A 23,726-nucleotide genomic window follows, 5' to 3' on the forward strand; every position below is an offset into this window, starting at 1 on the left:
TTCAGTAATTTCATGTAAGAATCAACATTATCGTAGTATTCGAGTAGGTAGCCAAGTATTGTAGTATTTTATATCAGAGACATCGCATCTTCTTCTTACTTAGCATTTACATAGTAATTTTCATTACTATTTGTTGTTCATTGCTTAAGAATATTGTGTATGAGGAAAAATTATCAAATTATACGCCTTATATTCTTATATTTTTAATTATTTTTTATTATTTGTAAAAATTTTAAAAATCATACATATGAATGATGATACATTGCGATTTGATACATAAGTTTTTTTCATGATACATCGCTAGTTGATACAAATCAAACATTGTAATATCAACTAGCGATGTATCATGAAAAGGACTTATGTATCAAATCGCGATGTATCAGCGTCATTCGTATATATAGAAATATGAAGAAGAAAAAAAAGAAATTCGGATAATTACCAAAAAAATCGGGATAAATTGTAATTGGACATTTTCACTATAAAATTTAAGTAATTATCCCTAAAAATTAAGTGAAGCTTCATTATGGAGTTCCTTTTTAAAAAAAATTATTCCAAATTTAAAGTTATTGATTCGATTAATTTAAATTATATTACATTAGCCTATAAAAAAAATGAAAAACTCCTTGTCAAAAATAAAAAGGTGCTCTATATACCAATTAAGCCAAGAAAGAGGGGACTCGGTGCCATTCCATGTCACTCTTTATAAAAATAGAATTCATGATTTAAACTTAACAAAATTAAAGTTATTTCAAGTTCATTGAGAGTATGAGCTTAAATCTTAACATATACAGTAGTTATTTTTTAATTTTCTTACATAAAAAAATAATAAAGTAAATTCAAATGAATTCACTCTCTACATTCTGAATCCATCTATGCTCTTTGGGATAGCGTGGAGTTATATTCCTATTTCTTCTTTTCTTTCCTTCTCAGATTCCAAAGATAAATTATAAAATGTAAAAGGGAAAAAGTTCCAATTCCAAATTAATAGTACTGCTACTTAAGTGTATATCCATTAATGAAAGCTTAATACAATTTACTTTAATACCTTTTGGATGTATATAATATAAAAATAGAAAGGGCTTCGTGTAAGTTTTATTCACTTGTAATAATATAATTCGTGTAAGTTTTATTCACTTGTAATAATATAATTTTCTTTCTTTTTCAACAAAGAAACGGAATTGAAATTATTGCATTTACTCTTTTGGTCCACAAGACATTAAATAAAGGACATCTATATGTAGTTATCTAATTTATGATGGCAACATCAAGAGAATTAGAACTGAAAGATTATAAAAGACGCAACATATGTAAATGTACTTTTCTCTGTACATATTTAATTTATTTTAACTTTTGACCTCATTTAAAGTTATTGAGAATTTTGGCATATGTTTTCTGAAGGGGGCATTTTTGGTAATGAGAATTAATTTTGGAAACCACTGTAGTATCTATAAATTTGGAACTTATGATATGACAACTCATGTAACGCAAAATTAAAATGCATGTATGATGTATCCCTACACCCGAACTTACATCAAATTATATTAATTTATTATAATTAGTTATGAAATTAATATGAAAATATGTATTTAATTAATTATAATTAAGTGTAGGAGTAACAAATAGATCTAAAGAAAATTTATTGTATTAATTAAGCTGATATAAATATCGAGTGTAAATAAGTTTTTTTTATTCTGAATTGGAGTTTTGTTGGATTGCTTGTAATTTAGGTTTGTTAACCAAGTAGTTGAAAGCTTTCATTTTGGAATGATCAATGACTGAGTTGTCAAGTTAAGCACATTACAATTTACACATTACTTAATTTCATGTTTGATGGGGTCCCTTGAATAGGTAAGTGGGTGCAACTGCTTCCTATTTTTTTGGATCAATCCTTCTTAGTGTGATTAACCAAATTTGATATTTTAAATAAACTGAATTATTGGTTAATTATAAAGGCATAAAAAATAATTAGTACATTTGTTAAACAATTTATTTGTAAAAATGTCCCCGCGGGGAGCAATTGTTCATCGCCATTACGGGTAACCTTGTATGAAGGAGATAAATTAGTTATATGTATAGATGGTTAATTTCACAGATGATCACTATGCTAATATTATTATCTCAAAATGTCATCTTTTTTCTTGATTCCAATTTCTTAAACAAAGAAACTAACTTTCTGAGATAATATCTATTAGTTAAATGGTGTCAAATAAATTAAGACGAAGAAAATAATAAACTGACTCTTGCAAAAAATCTTAGTCAGCGTCAAACTTATACTTTGTAACGTACACAGTAAATTTCAGTCGCTTATTCCTGGCAATAATTATGCATGCACACTGTCATTATACACCAAGGCAGTGTCATATTAAATACTTTTGGTTTAGAGCAGTGACAGTACGTGTGAGGTACAATACCGCTTCGTCGAAAATAAAATAAAATAAGTAGGAGTATATATTATATATAGAGAGATATAGCACAAGAAATTTCATAAGTGAACAAATAAATAAATTACACCATTTTGTTTATATTTATACCTAATATTTCATTTCACTTATTTATTATCTATATATACATATCTAGTAAAAGATATCGACGAAAGCTGATACCACTTGAAGCAACATATAATTGCCCTAAATGTATATGTACAATAGGCCGTAAATGCTCACTCTTGCGTACATAATGCAAAGTAACATCAACTTGAAATAGAAACAAAGCCTTAATAACTCACATGATCTCCGGCCTCATTTTTTTAATTTTTTTGGAAAAATTACATAAATTTACATTTTATTTTACTATAATCTCTAAAATTCTCCATCATTTTAAAAAAAATAAAAATCTTCTCTCGGATGCATCATTCCCCTCTCGTTGATATATTCCTATCCCCCTCTGGATACATCTCTCCCTTCTTTGATACATTCCTCCCCTCTCAGATACATCCTTATATATCCGGATGTTTTATCCCTTCTCTGATACATCCCTCCGCTCTCGGATACATCCCTTTCTTATGTATCCGGATGTCAACTGATGTATCCGGAAGTCCAGTGATGTATCCGAAATCCATAAATTTTAAAAGATTTTTATAATTTAAAAATAAAATAAAATAATGTCATTAGCTTTTAACACTATAAAATTTACGTAAATTACACCTTTGTTTTATATAGCAACAAAATTGTGATAATAAATTTCATAAGCTTGCGAACATACACAGTCAACTACTATACCACATAAACATTATAGAGTAGCAGATGGAGGTCAACACAATACAAAATTATGAGAGTACCTAGAATTGCTGCTACACTTAATTAAATGTCATCATCCTAATATTCAAGGGTTAGCTGTAACAGTACAAGAGTCCCAGGGGCGGAGCTAGAAGCAGGTATATATAAATATTAAATTTAAAATTTAATTATTAACACTTAAAAATAATCTTTTTATAAATATTAGAATTCATAAAATTAAAATCTCTGGTCCGTCTATATCTGTGACAGACAAAAGTGATAACATACTTTAGAATAAAGAAATAGAAGGGGGTCATGAAGAGAGTGGAATATAGCCCATATATATAAGTGGGGTGGACATAGGATGCTTCCCATATATGTGTGTTGCCTTCATATCAATGGAAGAACAATTACTTACTACTACTTTTTGAAAACTTTGGCTAAAGGAATTAAACATGACCCACTTTTCGACGTCCCATGTGACCCTTACATGTTCACAAGGTTTCCTCATTTACAATTTCACAATGCCCACATTTTACTGATCAGATTTGTTGAGGGGGGAAAATAGTACTCATAAAGTCACAATTCACAAACAAACAACTTTAGAGTTGTTCTATTGTCAGGGGTAGATTCAAATATTCAGCAGTTGATATATTTGTGTCAAATTAATACTGGATAAACGAAAAACGCATGGAATTAGGAATATAGTCTAATTATTAGAATGAGAACTTTGTTGTACGTCAAACTAATAATGGATAAACTAAAACGCATGGAATTAGGAATATAATCTAATTATTAGAATGAGAACTTTGTTGCACTTTTAATATGACTCTCTAATCCCAATTCAACAGCTTAAAATGTTTCAGACATTACAATTTACGAGTATGCACTTATAACCTCGAATAGTATAATGTAGTAATGTTTTTTACACGCAAGAGGCTTAAACTTAAGAAAATAATGTGAAAAGTGTACTCAAATAAAGTAAGAAAGATAAATATATGATATCATTGTCGGTTTGCTTTTGCAACTTGGCAGCTCCATGAAATAGTGTTTTATATATTTATATTATTGCATGTGACTCTTCGCAATAATAATGTGTGGTAGCAGTTGCAAAATGGTTAAATGTATTTCTCTTCGTTTGTTTTATTCTATTTGCGTACACTCAACTACTTAGATATCTTCACCTATTAAATAGAGTAATAAGTATTTTTTTATTTTTAATTAAAATAAATTTATTTGAGTTCTCGATATAGAATTACTTTTAATAGAGGTAAGGAGATTTTACCTTTAAAAGTGGAACTTCCGACACATAAATCCAAATTAATTTAACTTTAAAATAGATACGAAATTACGAATGAGTGAGAAACAAAAAAAGTAGAGGTACTTGACATCTTCATTAAACTTGTCAGTTTTAATCACTAAATTGTACAACAAAATCCAATAATTGCATCACCTAATTAAAATTTAACCAGCCATAGAAAAAATATATATGTTAAGCATGAATAGATTACTTGATGACATAAAGAAAGATGTTTAACCAGCTAAAATTGATCAAGTTGAATTGAACGTGTAAATTTTTTTTAACACCATGACTCAATAAATCTTATATTTATTTTGCTTAAATGGTATAAATGAGCTGGAAACAGGATCAATCCTTATCATATTATGAACATCATAGTCAATTCCTATTTTTTGGTAAATAACATAATTTGAGATATTTTTCTCGAATTGTTGAATTATATGTCAGTGCCAATGGAGCAGAGCTGGGGTTTGTTTGGGGGAATCTTTTTGGTGGACTGAGTTCTAACCTCCCATGTGATAATAGATTTTAAAGTTAAAACTTAAAAATTTAAGTTTTTTGAAATTTGAAGTTAGCGTTAGAATATGCATTTTAAAAGATTTGAAGTTTTATTAGTGAAAGTCTCAAAAACTAATATGAGTAATATTTGAAGATCAGATCAAATTTTCATGATCAAATAAATATTTGAACATAAATTTTCAAAATATATATATGCTCAAATGCTAGTTAAATGTTATGAGAAAACAAATAAGTAAAAATAGAAGATTTAACATAGCATTATTAGATGCAAGTATTTTTTATAAAACTTTAATACTATATAATTTAACAGACAGGACAGATTGTAAGTGGACAAAAATCATATAAAACATAGTGAGATGAGATCTAACAGCATAGCCCCCCCACCCATCCACCCACCCCCCAAGCCTAGTCCCCACCCTACTGTCATCCTTATAACGTATCAATCATGATTATCATGAATAATTGTCTAAGAAAAAAAAACTATAGAGTGCCGTAGTGAACTATCTTCATTTTTCTTTTTCTTCATTTTTTTGTGGGAATTTATTGTTTTCATGGAAAAAGTGGATTAGGGTTATGTGGAGGCAAAAAAATTATATTATATATATTTTAAAGGAATTAAAAAACATATCACCATCATCATAAATATGATTAAATAATATCATGTCTATCAAAAGAAGCAAAAGAGAAGACAAAGAAGATTAATACCCTGTTTGGATTGACTTATTTTTAAGCAGCTTATAAGTTAAAAAAAAAATAGGTACAGGCCAACCTTTTTTTTGTGACTTATAAGCTGTTTTCAACTTATAAATTGCTTAAAATAAGTTCAGCCAAATAAACCCAACTATTTATTGGGGCTTATTTTAAGCACAAAATGACTTTAAGTTGATCAACCAAACACTCAAAAATGCTGAAAACAACTTATAAGCATCTTATAAGCCAATCCAAATGGCCTCTACGTAATTTGAGCTTAACGTTTGGATATCCTAATGCAAGTTTCAATTCATTCATAGATAAGTTTTCAAAACCAAAAAAACAAAGAGAAAATTGGATAAGCAAACTGTCACCATTCAAGCAGTGAAGATGATGTTATTTTATCAACGATATTTGTGTGCCCGTTACTATGACCACATGCAAGTGATCAATCATTTCCTTGATCACAATATATCACATCTACATTATGGCATTGTCCTAACCAAACGCGAAACAAGGGCATCGTATGGGCCAATTGAATTCCTTTTCCAGAAAATTACAAGTTGATATCAACACGTTAATGCCAGAAAATTTCCAACATAGCAGCAAAGGGAGATCAAAAAAAGTTTTAAGGAATAGGTTCCAACTCTCAACTGGGACAATTTTGAATATTTCCAATCCCCTCATCTCAAATCCTGCAAGTCCCCCTTGGCTTCAGGGGCAAAAAAGAGAACGTATAGCACAAATGCAGAAAAGAAGAAATCTTTGACCAAAATTGTTATAACATATTTTAAACTAAAATTGTTAATGAGATATTTTACGGAGAAAATACAACAAAATACAAACCAAAAAAGATGACTCTCAGCTGTTCTTACTACTATCACCATAAAATTAAGCTACACGAACTTGTGAATGGCTTAGGATTGGAACCACCTCTTAAGCTGCTTAGAGACCTGCTGATTACTACCAGTTTGATTAGAACTATTGTGTGTGAATTTGGATCTGTATTGTTCAATAAGCATATCTAGCTTGTCTACTCCATCTCGTCCAACAGGGTCTCTTTTCTTTTTATCCTTTTTCTTCGCATGTAAACTGATATTTTGATTCTGTTGGTTAGTTTTATCCTCAAACTTCCTCTTTTTTGTTCTCACTGCAACGTCTTCTTTACGTCCAACCTTTAGGGAAGCATTATCTGAACTTTCCCTACCAAAGCCACTATGCTTTTTTCCTTCTTGATTATCTTTTAGCTTCTGTTTTGCGCCTCCTAGCTTTTTACCTTCCTTCTTCTTGTTCTTCTTCTCATCTCTTTCTTCTGCAGAGACGGCAACTCCTTTAACACCTTTGTGTTTCGGTTGATCTCCATCTTTACTACCTGAAACTGATGACACGTTGCCTTCCCTCGAAGTGGCACCTCTGACACGCTTGTTTTTCACTTCATCTCTATTCCCTGAGACTGATAATGCATCTCCTGTGGCCTTGCGTTTTCTTGGCTGTTTATCGTGGGGATCCCGTTCATTTGTGTTGTCATTCTTCTGCCAGTCTTCTTTGTTCCTGTTAAAACCTTGCTGCTGAAGTTTCTGCCGAAGCTTCATTGTTTGGATATTATCAAGAGCAAACTCCACTATTGGACGATACTCGGGACCAAAAGTCTCTGTAAATAGAAAGTACTCAGATAAACCAGAAACCTCAAATGCTAAAAGAGTCACCAGAAAAAGGTATGCAATGTCTAAAAAAGTAAAGGCACATACCAGGATTGTTGTTAAGAACTCTCAAAGCCACAAGTGCATGTTCATGCTCTGAGAACTCAAGAAAAGCTACTCCACGAGAATGATTCTTTGCCACTACTTGTCCTTTTTTCACGTCCTTCAAAAACTTTATCTGCAACACAGGAAAATACAATGAAGTTGCAAGAATTAAATAGCCAAACTGCAAAGACTAAACTTCAAAGGAAAGCTCACCTGCCGGATAACAGGCTTTTGCTTAGTAGCACGAGAAGTAACTGCATCAATGCAAAGTGTCCTCAGCTGTTTTTCAGTCATGGACTTGGGAATATTGTACATAATCAGCCGTGTCCTTGACACATGGAAATTTGGGGACTTCAGCTTGATAATCTTCTTTTCTTGCAGCCTACGCAATGAGCAACTTTAGCACTGCAAGCTATGCAGGAACTTACAAAACAATTTAAAACTGCAAATAGAACAGCTCCAGAACATTTTAAAGCATTCTGCATCTAATACAAGAACTACCACTACACTGCAGTACCAAACAAGTAGTGGTTAGCAATATGAATCTTCATTGACCATGTTACTCCATTTAAACTCATGTCAAGCCAATAAAAGCACTCTGCATCTAATGAGGTTAAGGAAAAAGTGTAGCAAAGGCCATCAAAAGGAATGAAAAGGCAAAGTAATTATATATTATATATTCATCTAATTTATTTGCTAATCAATTCATTTTCACAACATAAAGTGAAAGGAAAGGAATAGATAGTTCGAGGCTAATCACACGGGCGGAGCAAAATATAAATAAAGAGGAGATCGCTTGTTAACTGTTGCATGCAGAAACCCTGCTAGCATTAATGAAAAAGAAAAACTACCAATATAATAGTTACTAAAAGAAGTCAAGTGCATTAATGAAAAAGAAATAACTACCAATATAATAGTTACTAAAAGAAGTCAAGTAACTACCCTGCTAGAATTATTGAGAAAGAAGTAACTACCAAAAGAAAACCTATATCAGTTTTATTAAAAGAAATTCAGGAATATAGGACAGAAAAAGAAAATCTATGTCCTTATTCTACATAAAATAGACTGAATCAAGTGCAAGCTAGGATTCAAGTTCCCAAAATTGCCATACTATAGTAAAATACAACTTAGTGTAATCCAACAAAAGTGGGGTCTGGGGAGGGCATAATTTTATGCAGCCTTAGGTTGAATGGAAAATAATGTCGACAGAAAGGAAGGTCTTCCGCCATCCATCTTATCATGCGATAGGCATCTTATGCTGCGGCGAGCATACTATGATGCGACATTTATAGGCGGGGAAGTAGCCTTGGGAATCGGGAGGAGCAGACAAAGAGAGTATAGAAAGAGTAGAGTCTTCACTCAGTCCATGAGAGAACTCCCTCTCTGATTGATGAACCCTACCTTGTGAAGGTAGAGAAGTTGTCTCTGATAGACCCTCTGCTCGAGTAACGCATAATAAAATCAAGTATGGGAAGGAACAACAATAGTAAAGTAGTCATGTTGAGCATAATGGAAAAGAACACAATAGCAACAACCAAATAATATGATGATCGAAGCAAATGAAACATTGAAGAATAAGATAATATGAGAGTAATAATAACAATACTGGTAAGGAAACTAGTCAACGTTTGACTACTTACTAATCCTCTACTATAATCCTCGACCTCCATACCCTCTTATTTAGGGTCATGTCTTTGATAAACTACAAGTGTATCATGTCTAGTCTAATCACCCATCATAGCTAACCTCCCACACCTCCTTCAATGGGACATTTGTGCATCTCCTCTTCACATGTCCGAACCATCTCACTCGAGTCTCCCTCATCTTGTCCACCACAAAGGTCACTTTCACCTTCTCCTGAATATCTTTGTTCATGATCCTATCCCTCCTAGTATGCCCAACACATCCATCTCAACATCTATCTCAATAAAATACATATTAACTAAAGGTTTGAGAAGGATTTATGTTGCACACCTTGGAGTTTTTCACGATCTAGTGCCTTACTCATCATTATGAACTACAATTCCTAAACACTTGGTAAAGTTTATCAAGTTTGCGCTCTCCATTTTTAACATGTAAAGAAATATAGACCTTGGACCTAACTCAAACCCAAAATCAACTCATAAGAATAGCTCAAGATCACACCAAATCCTCCACATCCCACAAACAATGTGGGAGGAGTGTGCACAACAAAATATGGGGGCCGTTATGGGGTAAACCAAGAACTGAGATGGGTTTGGCATTGATACCATTGTAAAGAAAATGAACCTTGATTCTAACTCAATCCCGGAAGCTAGCTCATAAGGTGAGAATTGCCCAAGACCAAAATCCACATCGCACAACTGACGTAGGGCAATTTAGAACGGAAAAAATCTAGCTTAGAGGAGGCAATTCAGGCGGAAGATCAAAGGCAATCATATGAGCGCCTACCTTCCGTAGCTTTTTTCAGGAGAGCTGGTTACATAAATGAGAAGAAGATTTGTATCAAATGCAATTAAGAGATTCCTATCACAAACTTAGTTTCCAACACGTCACCTTTCATTGTCTTAATGAGGAGTTCCAATTCTTTAACATATTATTATTATCATTATTATTAATACCACAAGTTCATCTATCTACCCCTATCATATATTACTTTTATGCCCTGGACATATAAACTTCTTTTAAAGGATCACTCTTCCATATCATGTTAAAGAAGCTTTTGTCAAAAAGGAGTTATACTCAAGAAAAAAAGAGGGGGCAGTTCCTAGTCTCCTAAAAATTATAGATGAAGCTGATATAAGGTTAATTGTTAGGATATGCATTATCAAAGGCATGTTAACCTTTCAAGATTCACCATTTTGAATATAAGAAAAACTTTTGTGAGACTTACCCCTTGCGCTTTGACATATCACTCACTGAAACACCTTCAGCAGCTGGGGTGCCCTCCAAAATAAGACCCTCCTGTTACAGAACACAATAAGATTACATCCACATCACCTTAAAGAAATCTCTTGTAAGAAGTTAAATGCCGAGACGGCATTACCAATAGAAACCAACCTTTGCCAGGTAAAGGTTGCGATGGTCATTATCCTCCTTTTTGGTCTTCTGCAACTCCTTATCATGAGCAGCTTTCTTGTCCAAAGCCTTTAAAATCTTTAATTGCCGACCCCTTAGAAAGACACCTAAACCATCCGCAACACTGGCAGCAGAAATAGCAGCTTCAGCAGATGCTGCTGTTTTAAATTTGAGAAATCCAGTACCCCTTGGTCGTCTGCAACATGTAGAATAAGATTAATGGAGTCATTAAACAGCATAGTGTAAACACATAGTAGAGCTCATACTTTGAGAATAAGATTAATGGAGTCATTAAACAGCATAGTGTAAACACATAGTAGAGCTCATACTTTGTGACTTGTTCAAGAACTGGAGCAAAGTACTCCACTTCACCAAAAGCTGAAAACCGTTGTTTGACTTCTCCATAATCAACATCAAAAGGAAGGTTGCTAATGAAAACTGTCCCCTGCAGATCATCTGCTCCCTCACCCTGCATAGCTTTAATCTCTTTGCCCTTACCCAGAATGTCGTCTAGTGCTTTATTCGGAGTAGATGCATCCAGCGGTTCATCCAGGGGGAGAATAGTTTCAACTTCCTTTACCTTCTTTTGGGGGCTTGAAATATCATTTGCAGAAGTAGCTGGCCCTAATGAAGTTGGAGAAATGAAGTTCTGAAGAATTTTTTTCGCAATGTCTGCTTCCTCATCAAAGTTAACTTCGGTCTGATTATCCTCTTCTAAAAGGTCAGAGTCATCATCGTCACCTTCAACTTGCTGAGATTTTCCATTAATGTCAATGTCTTCATCCTCCGTATCACTACCACTATCATCTTTTGCACTCTGTTCTGCAGAAGCAATAATGTAGATTGAATTATTCTCAAACTCATGAAGCAATACATTTAAGAGCATAATGAAAGTAACTGGCACAGCATTATAACATCATCACCAACATCATAAAAAATAAAAATAAAAAGGAAGAACTAGCTGCGGAACAGTTTAGATGAATATGAAGTGACAACCATCAAAAATTCAATATTCTCTAGATCAGACCTAACAAAGGTTTAAAAAAGAAAATAGCAAGAGGGTTGTCCTTAATTGTACCCTTGAACTTAGGAAGAGGAAATGACACAGCACCTATACAATGGTGTTGTAGTTGGCAATTTTAAGGTAGATTTAAGAAGGTTGGATAACATGTTGATGTGCTGCTAAAAAAGATACTTCCGAGTTTCAATAGAAGGAAAAAGAGAAACATTTTGAAGGGAAAAAAGGGGTAGGAAGCTCTAAAAGCATGATCAAACAACAATAATAAACTATTGTGGAAAAAAACCCAAAATACCTAAACTACTGGAAACGGTCTGTACAAGTAACCACTCATCACACATTAGGTAGTAGGTACCCAGACACCGCAGGATATTTACATTCATTCAACTTCAACTTCAGTCCTCAATGAACTTAGATCGCTTCCAATATAGAGAGAAGACATTTTGGAAACCAGGACTTCAAGTCACCAAGCAAAGCAAGACTTGCACAAATGGATCTTATATTCAACAAATTAAAACTGAACCCGATTTGAGACATGAAGATTTTGATGAGGCACACAAAATGAAATTAGTAGTCCAAACACATTTGACTAACAAAGCCAAAGCAACTAAGATATGTTAAGAAGTGATCATCCATCTTTGTAGCAGGAGCAGAAGCATCTTAATTATAGATTATAGCCTGAAGAATGCAACAACCTACTAAGGCATAGTTAGCATTTTAGTTCCATTGGACTCCATGCAAAAAGGGACTTTTTTCCTCATCTTGTGCAAACTCTGATCCACATACCACTTGAAACCGACCTTAACTTGGAGCAAGGAGAAAAAAATGAAAAAACTATGGCTCGAGGTCTTTTTTTCTAAAAGCTAAAAAGCACCACATACAGGTTATCCACGATAATATTCTCTCTCAGGTCTGCTCACTATAATATTCTTATCAAATTGGTGATTTCTCAAGTACACTCACTAAAAATAATAAGATAAATATAGCCAAAGGATTTTAAAGAATTAATGTGAGCCGCCTAATCTATACCCTGACTTGGTTCAATCGTGTATTAACTTCAGGGTTTGATAAAGTAAATGATTTTATCAAAACTGGGCACAAATAGGTCTGAATATATGAAGTACACTAGAAAGTGGATGCCACATTAGTACTTCATTTCCATGACTAAGATAAGTTTGCTTGATATGATTAGATTAAGCAAATGATAACATATCTAGCAAAATATAACAGGATATTCTCAGACAAAAAGAAAGACGCTTACCATCTTTTGCAGTTGCTGAAGATTGACCAGATGCATAAACCTTTTTTGAAATGGCCCAATCAACAGCAATAGTTCGTTTACTCATTGTTTTCCCATTAAATGTCCTCATAGCCTAAAAAGAGATATAGAAAAAACAAAATTAGGAGTAAGATTAGATAATAATCCAAAGGTATAACCCAAAAAAAAACTTCACAGTGGTGCAAGGTCATCCCATACATTGTAAGCATAAATTGGAAGCACTAGCATTGTGATTTTTATCATTTACATGTATTCCTTATAAAAGAGAAATTCTGATCATACTTATTCAAAGATGTAAACTGCAGCAAAAAGTATGATTTTTCACTATAACAAGGAAAATGTTTAATAAGCCTTAGGGAATCTAATGGTTATGTTTGAGATCATGAACTAATTTGTGCTGCAAAAAATTATATGATATAACAAAAGCACCCTATGCATAAAGAGTAAACAAGGAGAGCAGCTAAAATTTAGTTGATATTACACCAAATCTTACAGTGAGAGGTCAATGTCAATTGAACTCTCTCCTGTCTCCTTCCTCTTTTCACTGATGCCATTGCCAGTTTATTGACAATTCTACCTGACCCTTATTCTCCAACAGGTTCAAAGTCCATTTCATTCCAACGGTCCACTATACAGAACTTGCCAGAAGACCAAGATTACCTAATACATAAATCACTTTGGTCTGTAGAATGGAAAAGAGTTCACAAATTGCTAACTAACCTAACTGCAATTAGCTAAAGGCATCTGGTGCACCATCCGAAACCGTGTGTATCGGGCACCCCCCCCCCCCCCCACACACACACACACACCCCTTATTCTCCAACAGGTTTAAAGTTCATCTCATATTTTCCCAATGGTCCCACTATAAAGAACTTGCCAGAAGACCAAGATTACATAATACATAGATCACTTTAGTATGTGGAATTGAAAAGAGTTCACAAGTTCCTATCTTCACATTTCACTTTCTCTCAGACTTTAACAGCTTCTCAATTTCAAAGTAGAAGAAAGCCTTTGAATCAACCAATTTAAAGCCTTATTAATAAAGTTACTTGATATGAATGTGAGTTCATACATTCTCTGCATCCTGCTTCGACGTAAATTTGACAAATGCAAATCCCTTTGATAACCTGCAAAATGCTAACAAATGGTTACTAGTGGCAATTAACAATAACAAACTTTGAATTGAAAAGGGAAGTCCCTTACCCTGTCTCAAAATTCTTAGGGATAAACACATCCCACACGAAGCCAACTTTTGAAAACAAATCTTTTATCTCATTCACTTTGGCCTATGTTTGATTGTCAAGCTCAAAGGTCAGAGCTCAGTGAGCACACATGAATACAATGGAAAATGGTACACTGAAACTGGATTAGCTTATGGAATAGAACTGATAAAGTAAAGAGCAGAAGGAAAGACCTTAAAAGGAAGATTCCTCACTATAAGTTTCCACCTTTGAGTCTTTGAGCCCTGGTAAGAAATGTATTAGTTAGAAAGTGCAAGTCGATCAGCTGAATATAACACCGTACAAAATTAGGCAGCTTGAAAAAAAGTCTAATAAAATGAAACAAGACCTCCTCCACACAAGAATGTGACACAAGCCATTTATACATGTTACAGATGTGGGCAGTGGCGTACGCAATATCTTTCTCAAGAGGCGTCGACGTTCAAAGAAGTGAACGAGGGGACAAATCACTATACAACAACAACAACAACCCAGTGAAATCCCACATCGTGGGGGACAAATCACTATACCAAATCATATTAAATCGTATTTCAATGTCAAAAAGGATATTCTTGAAGATATGCTCATTTTATTGCATCATGGCATTGAAATGATATTTTTGAATTGTTAATTTTTCCCTCAGATCAGATTTTAGGGAAATAAGCCAACTCCTTTACTTTGTCAAGACAGATCCAATTCATTGGCCATTTCTTTCAAGCTTGCTGGACTTTGAGATGTTGAACTTAATTTTGAAAGCTTGGAAGATGTTTTAGAAAATATCTCTTCATTGAAATTGAAGCTGAACTACCAATTAAAATATCAATTGGAGAAAACTCTAAGTAAATTACAGAATTCAACCCAAAAATGAAAACACTGAATGCCTTCACGAAATTCTAACCAGAAAGAAGAAAGGTGGAAAAAAAAGTAGGGAGACAAACTTAAAATGGGATCGACCTCAATCCCCCAAAAAATCTAATTGTAGAGAAATATTATAGTTTTTTGAGAGTTATGATGTTATTTGCTAAAATAACTTTGCTCTAGAAGCATTCAAATATTTGTAGTGACTAAACTGTTTTTATTCATTCTCGACCTATTGGTTATTTGGTTTAGTTTGTCTTTTTCATGAGAGAGGTTAGTGGTACAAGTCACAGTGAAAACCTTAATAGCACATGCTCAAAATATATTACAACACATAAAAATGCAAGTTGCGAGAATCAAACCCTTGCCAGCACACTGAACATTGAGGTGCTCAACCAACGAACCAGGGAACACTTCATTGCAAGCAGAGTCATTTTAAAGCTTTTATATCACAAGCTCTTGCATATTTTTTATACGCTAGTTCTCGGAACGTGCATTGCACGTTTATCTCAAAATACTTTATATAAATTTTGTATTCCAGATGACATAGTTTATCCCCTTTCAAATCTATTGGTATTTATTAAAAAAAATATATATTCTTCATTTTTGCGATAGAAAGTACATATATCTTCATATTAAAAAGAATACAGTCTTAATTATAAAATTGACTACAAGTGCATAAAGTAAAAATAACTAACTATTGTACAAATACAATACATATTCAAATGAGGAAGCTAAAATACTGCATGCTGGCTAATGTATAATATGTGTAAACTTCTATTGGCAGTATTATATATAGGCTTTTATACTTGCCTTCTTAAACTTTAGTAAGAAGAATTAAAAAAAGGAAAATGAATCATTTTTTTTCTTTATACAGTTTTTTTCTTGGATGTGTATTTTTATCTTCTCTTTGAAATATTCATTATTTGGAAATGTTACAATATGATGTCTTAAATTCTACCAATGAAGAGGGTGACAAATATTACAATATAATGCCTTAAATTCTACAATGAATACACAACAGAAGTACAAGCATCCACTTTTTAGAGATTTATTAGCTTGTCATCATTTTAGCAACTTATGAAAATTCATTTTATCTAATTAAAATCACATTTTAATAGCATTAACATAGTGTAGTAATTGAAATCTTAATGTACAATTACGCATATATACTTCTCTTGAGGTATATATAGAATATGTAAGTAGAAGGAGTTTGACCCATAATTAAGATTCAAGGAAACTAAACAAATTAATTTAACAATATGAACTTTGTATCAAGTAGAACACCTCACTTTTCAATATTCATACTTATACGATAACACTTGCTAAGAAAATTATTATAAGACTTATTTTATATTTATCCTATAAAATAAAATGGAAACATATAACGTCCAATCACATATAACTTGATGCAAGAATCATTTTTCATATGGATATCTTACTTAAACTAATTAGATTTTTAAATTGATTACAATCATAAAAATCTGACACTAAAATTCATAAAATTGTATTTAACTCAATTTCTTCTTCATAACAAACTAATAGCCTAATATAGTGTACGTTATTGCAGCCAAAGTGAACACTACATTATCGACAATAAAAAAAAGTAGGGAAAAAAATGTGGCCAACATGAGGAAGCATAAGGAAATACTTCATCTCCAATAGCTCTGTTCCAAGAAATTTTCAACCTCCTATGCTTGTTTTCCCTCCTTTCCCCACAAGCCCATTATATAGTCCACCTTTATAGGATTAACTCACAAATCACAACTCTTCATTTTTATAACCTTTACTAAATGGTTAATGAGTTTATTATGATTAAAAGTTTCTGTCCATTTAACATGACAATTATTTTTTTTTGCTTGTGAGTGAGTGAAGAAATAACATATGAAATCAGAGAAAAGTTAAAAGAGGTGCTATTAACTTCAAATTAATGAATACTATATCAATGAAGAATGTCTATTCATTTATTACTTTAATGCATTATTGAATATATCAATTTATGTAGAATGACCATTAAGATACATTCAGGTGAATTTGGTCTACATGGAACAATTTTTGCAACTTTTTAAATTCTCCATAATTTGATCATCATGACAAAATAAAACTGATGATTAATGCGTATTCATTTAATATTAAAAAATATCATAAATCCAATAAATAATTGTAGAAAAAATTATAAAATTTTATTATTTATTTAGCTATATGTTTTATTAATGGTATTATTGTAATAACTCAATTTCATAGGGTTGTTTTGGTATTTCAACTTTCAACTTTTTTTGTTCCCATTTAACTATATGTTTTATTAATGGTATTATTGTAATAACTCAATTTCATAGGGTTATTTTGGTATTTCAACTTTCAACTTTTTTTGTTCCCACTTTTAGTGATATATGATATATTTAGTTAATTTTTCCGACGAAGCAGTATCACGTGACACCCCTCCAACCAAGGTGGATCTGCCCCGGGATGTGGGAGAGATAAAGGTAAAATGAGGCAGTTCTGATAGGGATGGCTAGGGGTTGCGGAATAGGAGTAAAAACATGGAAATCCTAAGCTTGAATCATAGCTACACAACTTGGTGTGAGCCCATTCACTCTAGCCTTGTGGGTAGATTATCTCGGCAGACTGTGATTGTGGACTGAACATGTAGCGCAGTGGATTAGTCGAGGTACATGCAAGTTGACCAGATACTACCAATATCAAAAAAGGACAGGATTCAAATGGAAGTAATAACACAGAAAACCATGAGGAACACCCACTGGGAACTGATTGACATATATAAGTAAAGAGAATCACTCATATTCCCTTTTTTCTTTATTTAGACTTTCAGATGCCTAACATTTTCTCCTGGTCAACAAAGCAAAGCAATAGTTAAGCAGAAAAATAAAAACCTGAGACCTAGCTAAGGAATTATAATTATTTAGCAGGAATGGCAACGAAATTTTCATTTGGAAGCCGCTACCTCATGCTGGCTAAGGGGTGGGGACAGTGAATTGTTGCTATAAATATTAACAGCTTCGCAATAGAAGCTGAAAGGAAATATCACACAAGAGCACATTCCCATATTGATTCTATTCATTCTAATAAAGCCAATGGTCAAGGACTTCTTGCTAAGCATTACAGTCCCTCAGTAAAACAGTCTTTTTGCACACCAGGAGGAGGATTTATGACTTCAATTCTTGAATGTCTGTCCTAGGGGTGTGTTATCGGTACAATACTAGGGGTGTGTTTTCTTCAACCCTCAGGCATTTCTATAACAGGCTTGAATTTCAATACTGACCCAGGCATCTCATACCACCACTATTTTAGTCACTGATGATTTATATTTTATAGTCTTCACCGAAAGGAACAGTAGTCAAGGTGAAGCAACAAATTATTTTGGACATATTCAACTATTGCAAAACTGCTTAAGCCTTCCCCAGGGGAAGCCAGATCACATGACAAAAGCTAATAAAACAGAAGCATGCAATAATCTGGAAAAAAAAATGACAGCAACCTAACCTCTCCACCAAGTTGGCGTGCCCAAAGTGTTGCTCCATGTACTTCCTTTTGGTGTAATGATGCAACACAAGCTTGAGCTGATTTGACACTAGTGAAAAGTACAGATGAAGCATCCATTTTACAACCATCGTGTGCTAGCCCTAGAATATTCATAGATTTGTAAAATATATTAGCCGCTGGGTCAAATAATATTGTCTGTTAATTTCCCTTGGAATTCATGATCTAACTTGTTTCTTCTAAGGGAAAAAAGTGATCACTTCAAAGCCAAAATCCTCAACAGCCTTTTGCTGATATAATCCACTGAGATCACTAATCAAATTTAGTAGTGCTAACTAAAAAATTGTAGACTTGGGCCCCTTTAGCCAAGCACGTTGCTTTTAAGAAAAGATTAATGTTAAAGAAAGTCATTTCGGGGATTAATCTGGTTCACGAAAAAGATCTGATAGCCTGCGGAAGCAAAAATGGATGTCCAAAACAAATGAAAAGGGGAAACACATTTACTTGTTTTTACCATGATTTTCAATCTCTTCTTTTGGAAGAGGGTAAGTAACAGAACATACGGTGCCACACTCCGCCGCAAGCTGGTGAGCCTCTTTTGCCATATTCGCATTTACAATACCTCCTATTATAACTGTCCTGGCGACCCTGTTCAACATGAAGGAAGACATAAGAAAGTAAATAAAAAGGAGGATTTATATCAGTCATAAACATGAAAGGAAAAACTACACAATCATAAATTCAACATGCAAATGCATAACTTCAATTGCCAAACAGTGATGTGGCATGACTGTGTCTCTTTTGATAAATAATAATTAGTTGATGTGGGGAAAAAACACCCTTCTACAAGTGGTACAAAAGGTATAGCCGTATAGCACCTATTCAAGAATATGGTTCTTTAAAAAAGACACTCAAACATCAACACAGGAACTTCATGGTGCATTAAGAACAAAAGGTTATCTCTGAGCTATACAAGATCCTTTTTCACCCCCTCAGAAGTGTGATATGCCTGAGTTTTTAATTAAACAATTTTAGCTCAACGGAAAAATTGCTCTGGGTAACTTTTGGTTTTGGTACCTTCTTGGTACATAGTCAATAAACCTTACCTTATCAAAAAAAAAAAATTGTTCTTGAAAGCCAATAATTACTTCTAGACAAATTCTACATGAATATGCAGCTACAAACTTTGCCTCTCAAAAATTTTATATTTGGTAAATGAGAAAGACTAAAAAGGTGACTAAGTGATAATTTAGACAAAGGTCAAAATACCTTAGCACCTAAGTAGTGCGCCTAGACAGACACCAGCATCATGTCTGACACAAGAACTCCAAAATCAGGCAAGCAAGACAAGAAATTAGAGCACGAATCCACCAAAAATGAAAAGAATCTAGAGTAACAATGGATAACATAGTCCAATGGGATAGCACAACAATTATCATCATTCAGCAATTTACAGAAGATTAATCCACCAGTCCCTTGAGTTTTAGTACTTCATATTTGGTCCTTAAATAATACTATGTCTATAATAGTGCTAAAATACAACATAAACTCTAGAATACAACTTATTTGGGACTGAGAAATCGTTGTCGTTGTAGCAATACCAAAATTATTATCAACAAAAATTGATAAGAGTGCAAAACGATATTTATAACTAGGTTCAGCAGAATATTTTCAGAGTCAAGAGAAATAGCAAAATTTAACAAATGAAAGTGCGGAAATATCAAATACACAACAAATTACCTCTGCTTTCCTGAATAATTTCCTTCATCAGCTGCACCATTGCAAAGCAATGTAGCCTTTTTTTTTCTAGTGGATTTCCCTGAATTCTCTGACAACATTAAGTTACATTGTCAGGGGATGTTGATAAAGTGAAATCCCACGACGTGATTGAATTTTGTATTACTGATTAATCTAAACCATCAATAAACATTAAATACAGAAATCGTTAACTCATATAATACTTAGCATTGAATCTAAAAGTAAATCATCTCATTTTTTTGAGAAATAAAAGTAAACAGTTTCACTCGATGAATAAATACAAAACCCATGCAAAGTATTTTCTTTTAGATTACAAGTCTTATATATTATTTATTCTATTATTTTTTATCAAGTAAATAAATTAATGAAAGGGCCAAAATCGGCTGCATACAAGAGGTATATTGAAAGAAGAAGAGAACCTACAAACATTTATTCTAACATAAGTATCCGTTAAAGATGTCTTAAAATACTTATTGAAGTATATTTCTATAGATGTCAAAAAGAATTGTATCAACTGAATATCTAAAATATGCTGTCTCTTAAATTTTAGTTCATACATTATTGACACATGTTATATGGCAACTCATGACTCATTAACAGCCATTATCAAAATACTGAAATGCCAAGTTGGTTGCCAAAGGTATGTATAAAAGACGTGCATTGAATGTATTAACTGAGGCATTCAGTTTTAGTGCATCATGTGTTCTCAGACAGTAACTAGATACTAAAGAGCTACATTTATATTGAAAATAACACTCATATGCTATAGCTCAGAACCTGTTCCCTGAGGATTTGAAGCTTGCTTGTGCTCAGCCGCTTCAGTTGAAGGACCATCTTTGCTGTCTTTCGCTTGTGCAGTACTTCCTAAATAATATAATTGATAGGAAAGTCAAACAAGCAACATCGGAGTATTTTCTGTTAGAGTAATTGTCTTTATTAAATGTACCCCAATTTTCCATTTGAAACTAAAGTACCTGTTCCCTCCAGGTTTGAAGCTTGTTTGTCCTCAACTGCTTCAGTAGGAGGACCATCCTTGCCGTCTTTTGCTTTTGCAGTGCTTTCTAAATAATATAATTGATAGAAAAGTCAAACTAGCAACATTGGAGTATTTTCTGTTAGTGCAGTTGCCTTATTAAACATGGCACAATTTTCCATTTGAAAATAAAGTAGCACAAACCTTGATCCCCCTTCAATTGCCGCTGTTCACGAGGCGCACGCTGCATAGCCTGTTTAACACCAATTTTCCTTCCTCCAACCACTGATCCATTCTTTAGCTCGATGGAACGGTTAGCATCGTCTACAGATGCACTATGACAACACGTAAGAGGAAGAATAAGTTGCAGAATATAAGAGCCACATACACAAGATGGGAAACATACCAGTGAACATGATTCTCTTAAGTAAATTTATCAACTACGAAGCAATGCTTCAATCTATAATTTAATTATAATGTCAAATCATGTAAAGTTGGCACCTTGCATTCAAAAGTAACAGAAAATAAATTTCGGAAAAAGTTCAAGAACAAGAATGCTGAATAATTAAGTACAAAGTAATATATTCTATGCAGATAATGATCAAAGGACAAGAACCCTTGTAATTCTTTCATCAATTTCCAAACTACACCATTAATGTCAAGAATCAAATTACAAATTTTAAGCTGGCCAAGACCTCTACGGAAAAGAGGGGGAAAAAGTAATAAATGCATTGACTTACAATTGGACAAATCCAAAACCTCGGTGCTCACTTGAACCTATGAACATAAAAGTGAAAAAAAAATTGGAAAAGAAACGTCATCAAGATATCAGAAACTTGAGATGGAGACTTAATTTGTTTCAAGAAAGACTAAAACCTAGTAGCAAGGGAACAAACGCTCATCAGTTACCTACTTTTCTTTCACTCATAGCTACAACTAAAAGCAAAACCACTACTTGAATTATAAATTGAAATTGAAAATACCTTTATTCGTAACCATAAAGCACCGCCTAATTGGTCCAACTTCACTGAACGTCTCCTCCAACTGCAGATAATTAGTAGCTCGGTAAGTACATAATCTTTGGAATCTTTTGATTAGGGAAGAAGGAGAAATTACCTGAGCATTAGTGAAAGAATAAGGTAAGTTGTTGACAAAAATGGTGGAAGGTGAGTGTTGGCTATCGCCACCAACCATCGTTTTCTTGCTCTTTCCCATCTTTTGGATTGTCAGAAACCGAACGAGAAGCAATGGCTTTTCTTGTTTCTGCGCCAAACAAATATTTTAGGGGTTTATGTTACAGGGTTTTTCGATTTCGGGTTAAAACGCTTTTTTTGGGCTTAAAATAGTAATTGGGTTGGGGAAATGAATTGGGCTTTGTGATTCTGGGTCAATACAAACCTAACGCTCAATAAAAGTGGGCCGACATTACGGTTGCAAACATAATTGCAATTTTGCGAGCAACAAAAACAAGTAAAATTTGCAGACAAATCCAATAAATCTACCTAGGCCCTACGTGTATATCAAAAGGCCCACAAACATTACGGTTGTAAGTAGGATGTCGACGGATTGGGCTGAATTTGAGAACATTAAAATGAGTTGAGCTAATAAATTGGTGAGTCATTGATCTGCTTGAACTGAACTAAAAATTGGGTTATGACTCAACTGGCTCGATTCATACTAAATTTAAAATTAAAAAAGACATCTAGCAGAAATGCAACGTAAGGCTGCGTACAATAGGCCCTTGTGGTCGAGCCTTTTTCCGGACCTTGCTCGTAGCGAGATCTTTAGTGCATCGGTCTACCCTTTTCAAAGTTTGTATTTTATAAATTATTCAATTGCCTAGTAAGGTTTTTTTACTTATATTATAAATGACTATAAAAAAAAATCTTGAGACAAATTTTCTCATGGATTAATTTAAAGTGCTTACCAACTCAGTTTTAAAATGGATTAAATAAAACGGGTTAAAATAAGCCTAATTAATTAGAGATCTGTGGCTATTGTTTTAAAAATGATTATAGTTTGGACTTTAATAAGAGATGTGTGGCTATAAGTTGCTAATTCGTAGCTATATATTAGAAGGAGCGAGCGAGACTGAGAGAGGAAGGAGAGATGAGAGATACAATTGATTTGTGCATTCGATGATAATTGTATCACGAATACAATTAGTTTATATCAGTGAATACAAATGTATCAAAAACTTGCTACATGTCATAAGAGGAGGAGGCGAGCGAGAGAGGAGATAGGAGAGCGAGAAAGGAAGAGAAATTTGCTATAAAATCATAAGTATAACTACAAATTATAATTTTTTAAAATTATACTTATAGATAGTTAATGCATATCACGTATTTGTCTTATTATAAAAAAAATCTTAATAAAATAAGAAGATTATTATCCACACAAACATAAACATATATAAAAAATAAAAAAAAAATTGAAGGATGAAACAAATATACAAATTAATGAGTGAAAATATATTATCATAATTTTTGAACTTAATGGTGTAAAATAACCTTAAATGCTGTAACAATTTATATGTAAATTATATGATATATATTATATAATAAAATTAATAATAATAATTTGAAGTAAATTTGGG

The 23,726-nt window shown here is 33.1% G+C and overlaps 1 protein-coding gene across 1 annotated transcript; it reads right to left on the reverse strand.

Annotated features, from left to right (window-relative positions):
- Positions 1-6,488: 6,488 nt before the first annotated feature.
- Positions 6,489-22,416, reverse strand: LOC129885419 (uncharacterized). Its single transcript, XM_055959688.1, has 19 exons — positions 22,247-22,416; positions 22,114-22,174; positions 21,871-21,907; positions 21,335-21,465; positions 21,132-21,218; positions 20,935-21,021; positions 20,140-20,227; positions 18,914-19,047; positions 18,403-18,542; positions 14,238-14,288; positions 14,027-14,109; positions 13,896-13,950; positions 12,806-12,917; positions 10,856-11,348; positions 10,509-10,722; positions 10,342-10,412; positions 7,683-7,851; positions 7,473-7,602; positions 6,489-7,375 (listed from the first exon to the last, which is right to left on the reverse strand). Exons 1-19 carry the CDS (start codon positions 22,343-22,345, stop codon positions 6,642-6,644), a joined length of 2,976 nt encoding a protein of 991 aa, XP_055815663.1. The 5' UTR covers positions 22,346-22,416; the 3' UTR covers positions 6,489-6,641.
- Between the last annotated feature and the right edge of the window lie 1,310 nt (positions 22,417-23,726).

Source organism: Solanum dulcamara, chromosome 4 (genome assembly GCF_947179165.1).
Source record: "Solanum dulcamara chromosome 4, daSolDulc1.2, whole genome shotgun sequence".
NCBI classification, from domain to species: Eukaryota; Viridiplantae; Streptophyta; class Magnoliopsida; order Solanales; family Solanaceae; genus Solanum; species Solanum dulcamara.

Coding starts and splice junctions, on each gene's coding strand:
- LOC129885419 (XM_055959688.1), bottom strand. CDS start 22,345: ATGGGAAAGAGCAAGAAAACGATGGTTGGTGGCGATAGCCAACACTCA. Junction 18,543..18,913: donor AGAAGAGATTGAAAATCATG/GTAAAAACAAGT, acceptor TGAATATTCTAG/GGCTAGCACACGATGGTTGT. Junction 14,289..18,402: donor CACGCCAACTTGGTGGAGAG/GTTAGGTTGCTG, acceptor ATTTCTTACCAG/GGCTCAAAGACTCAAAGGTG.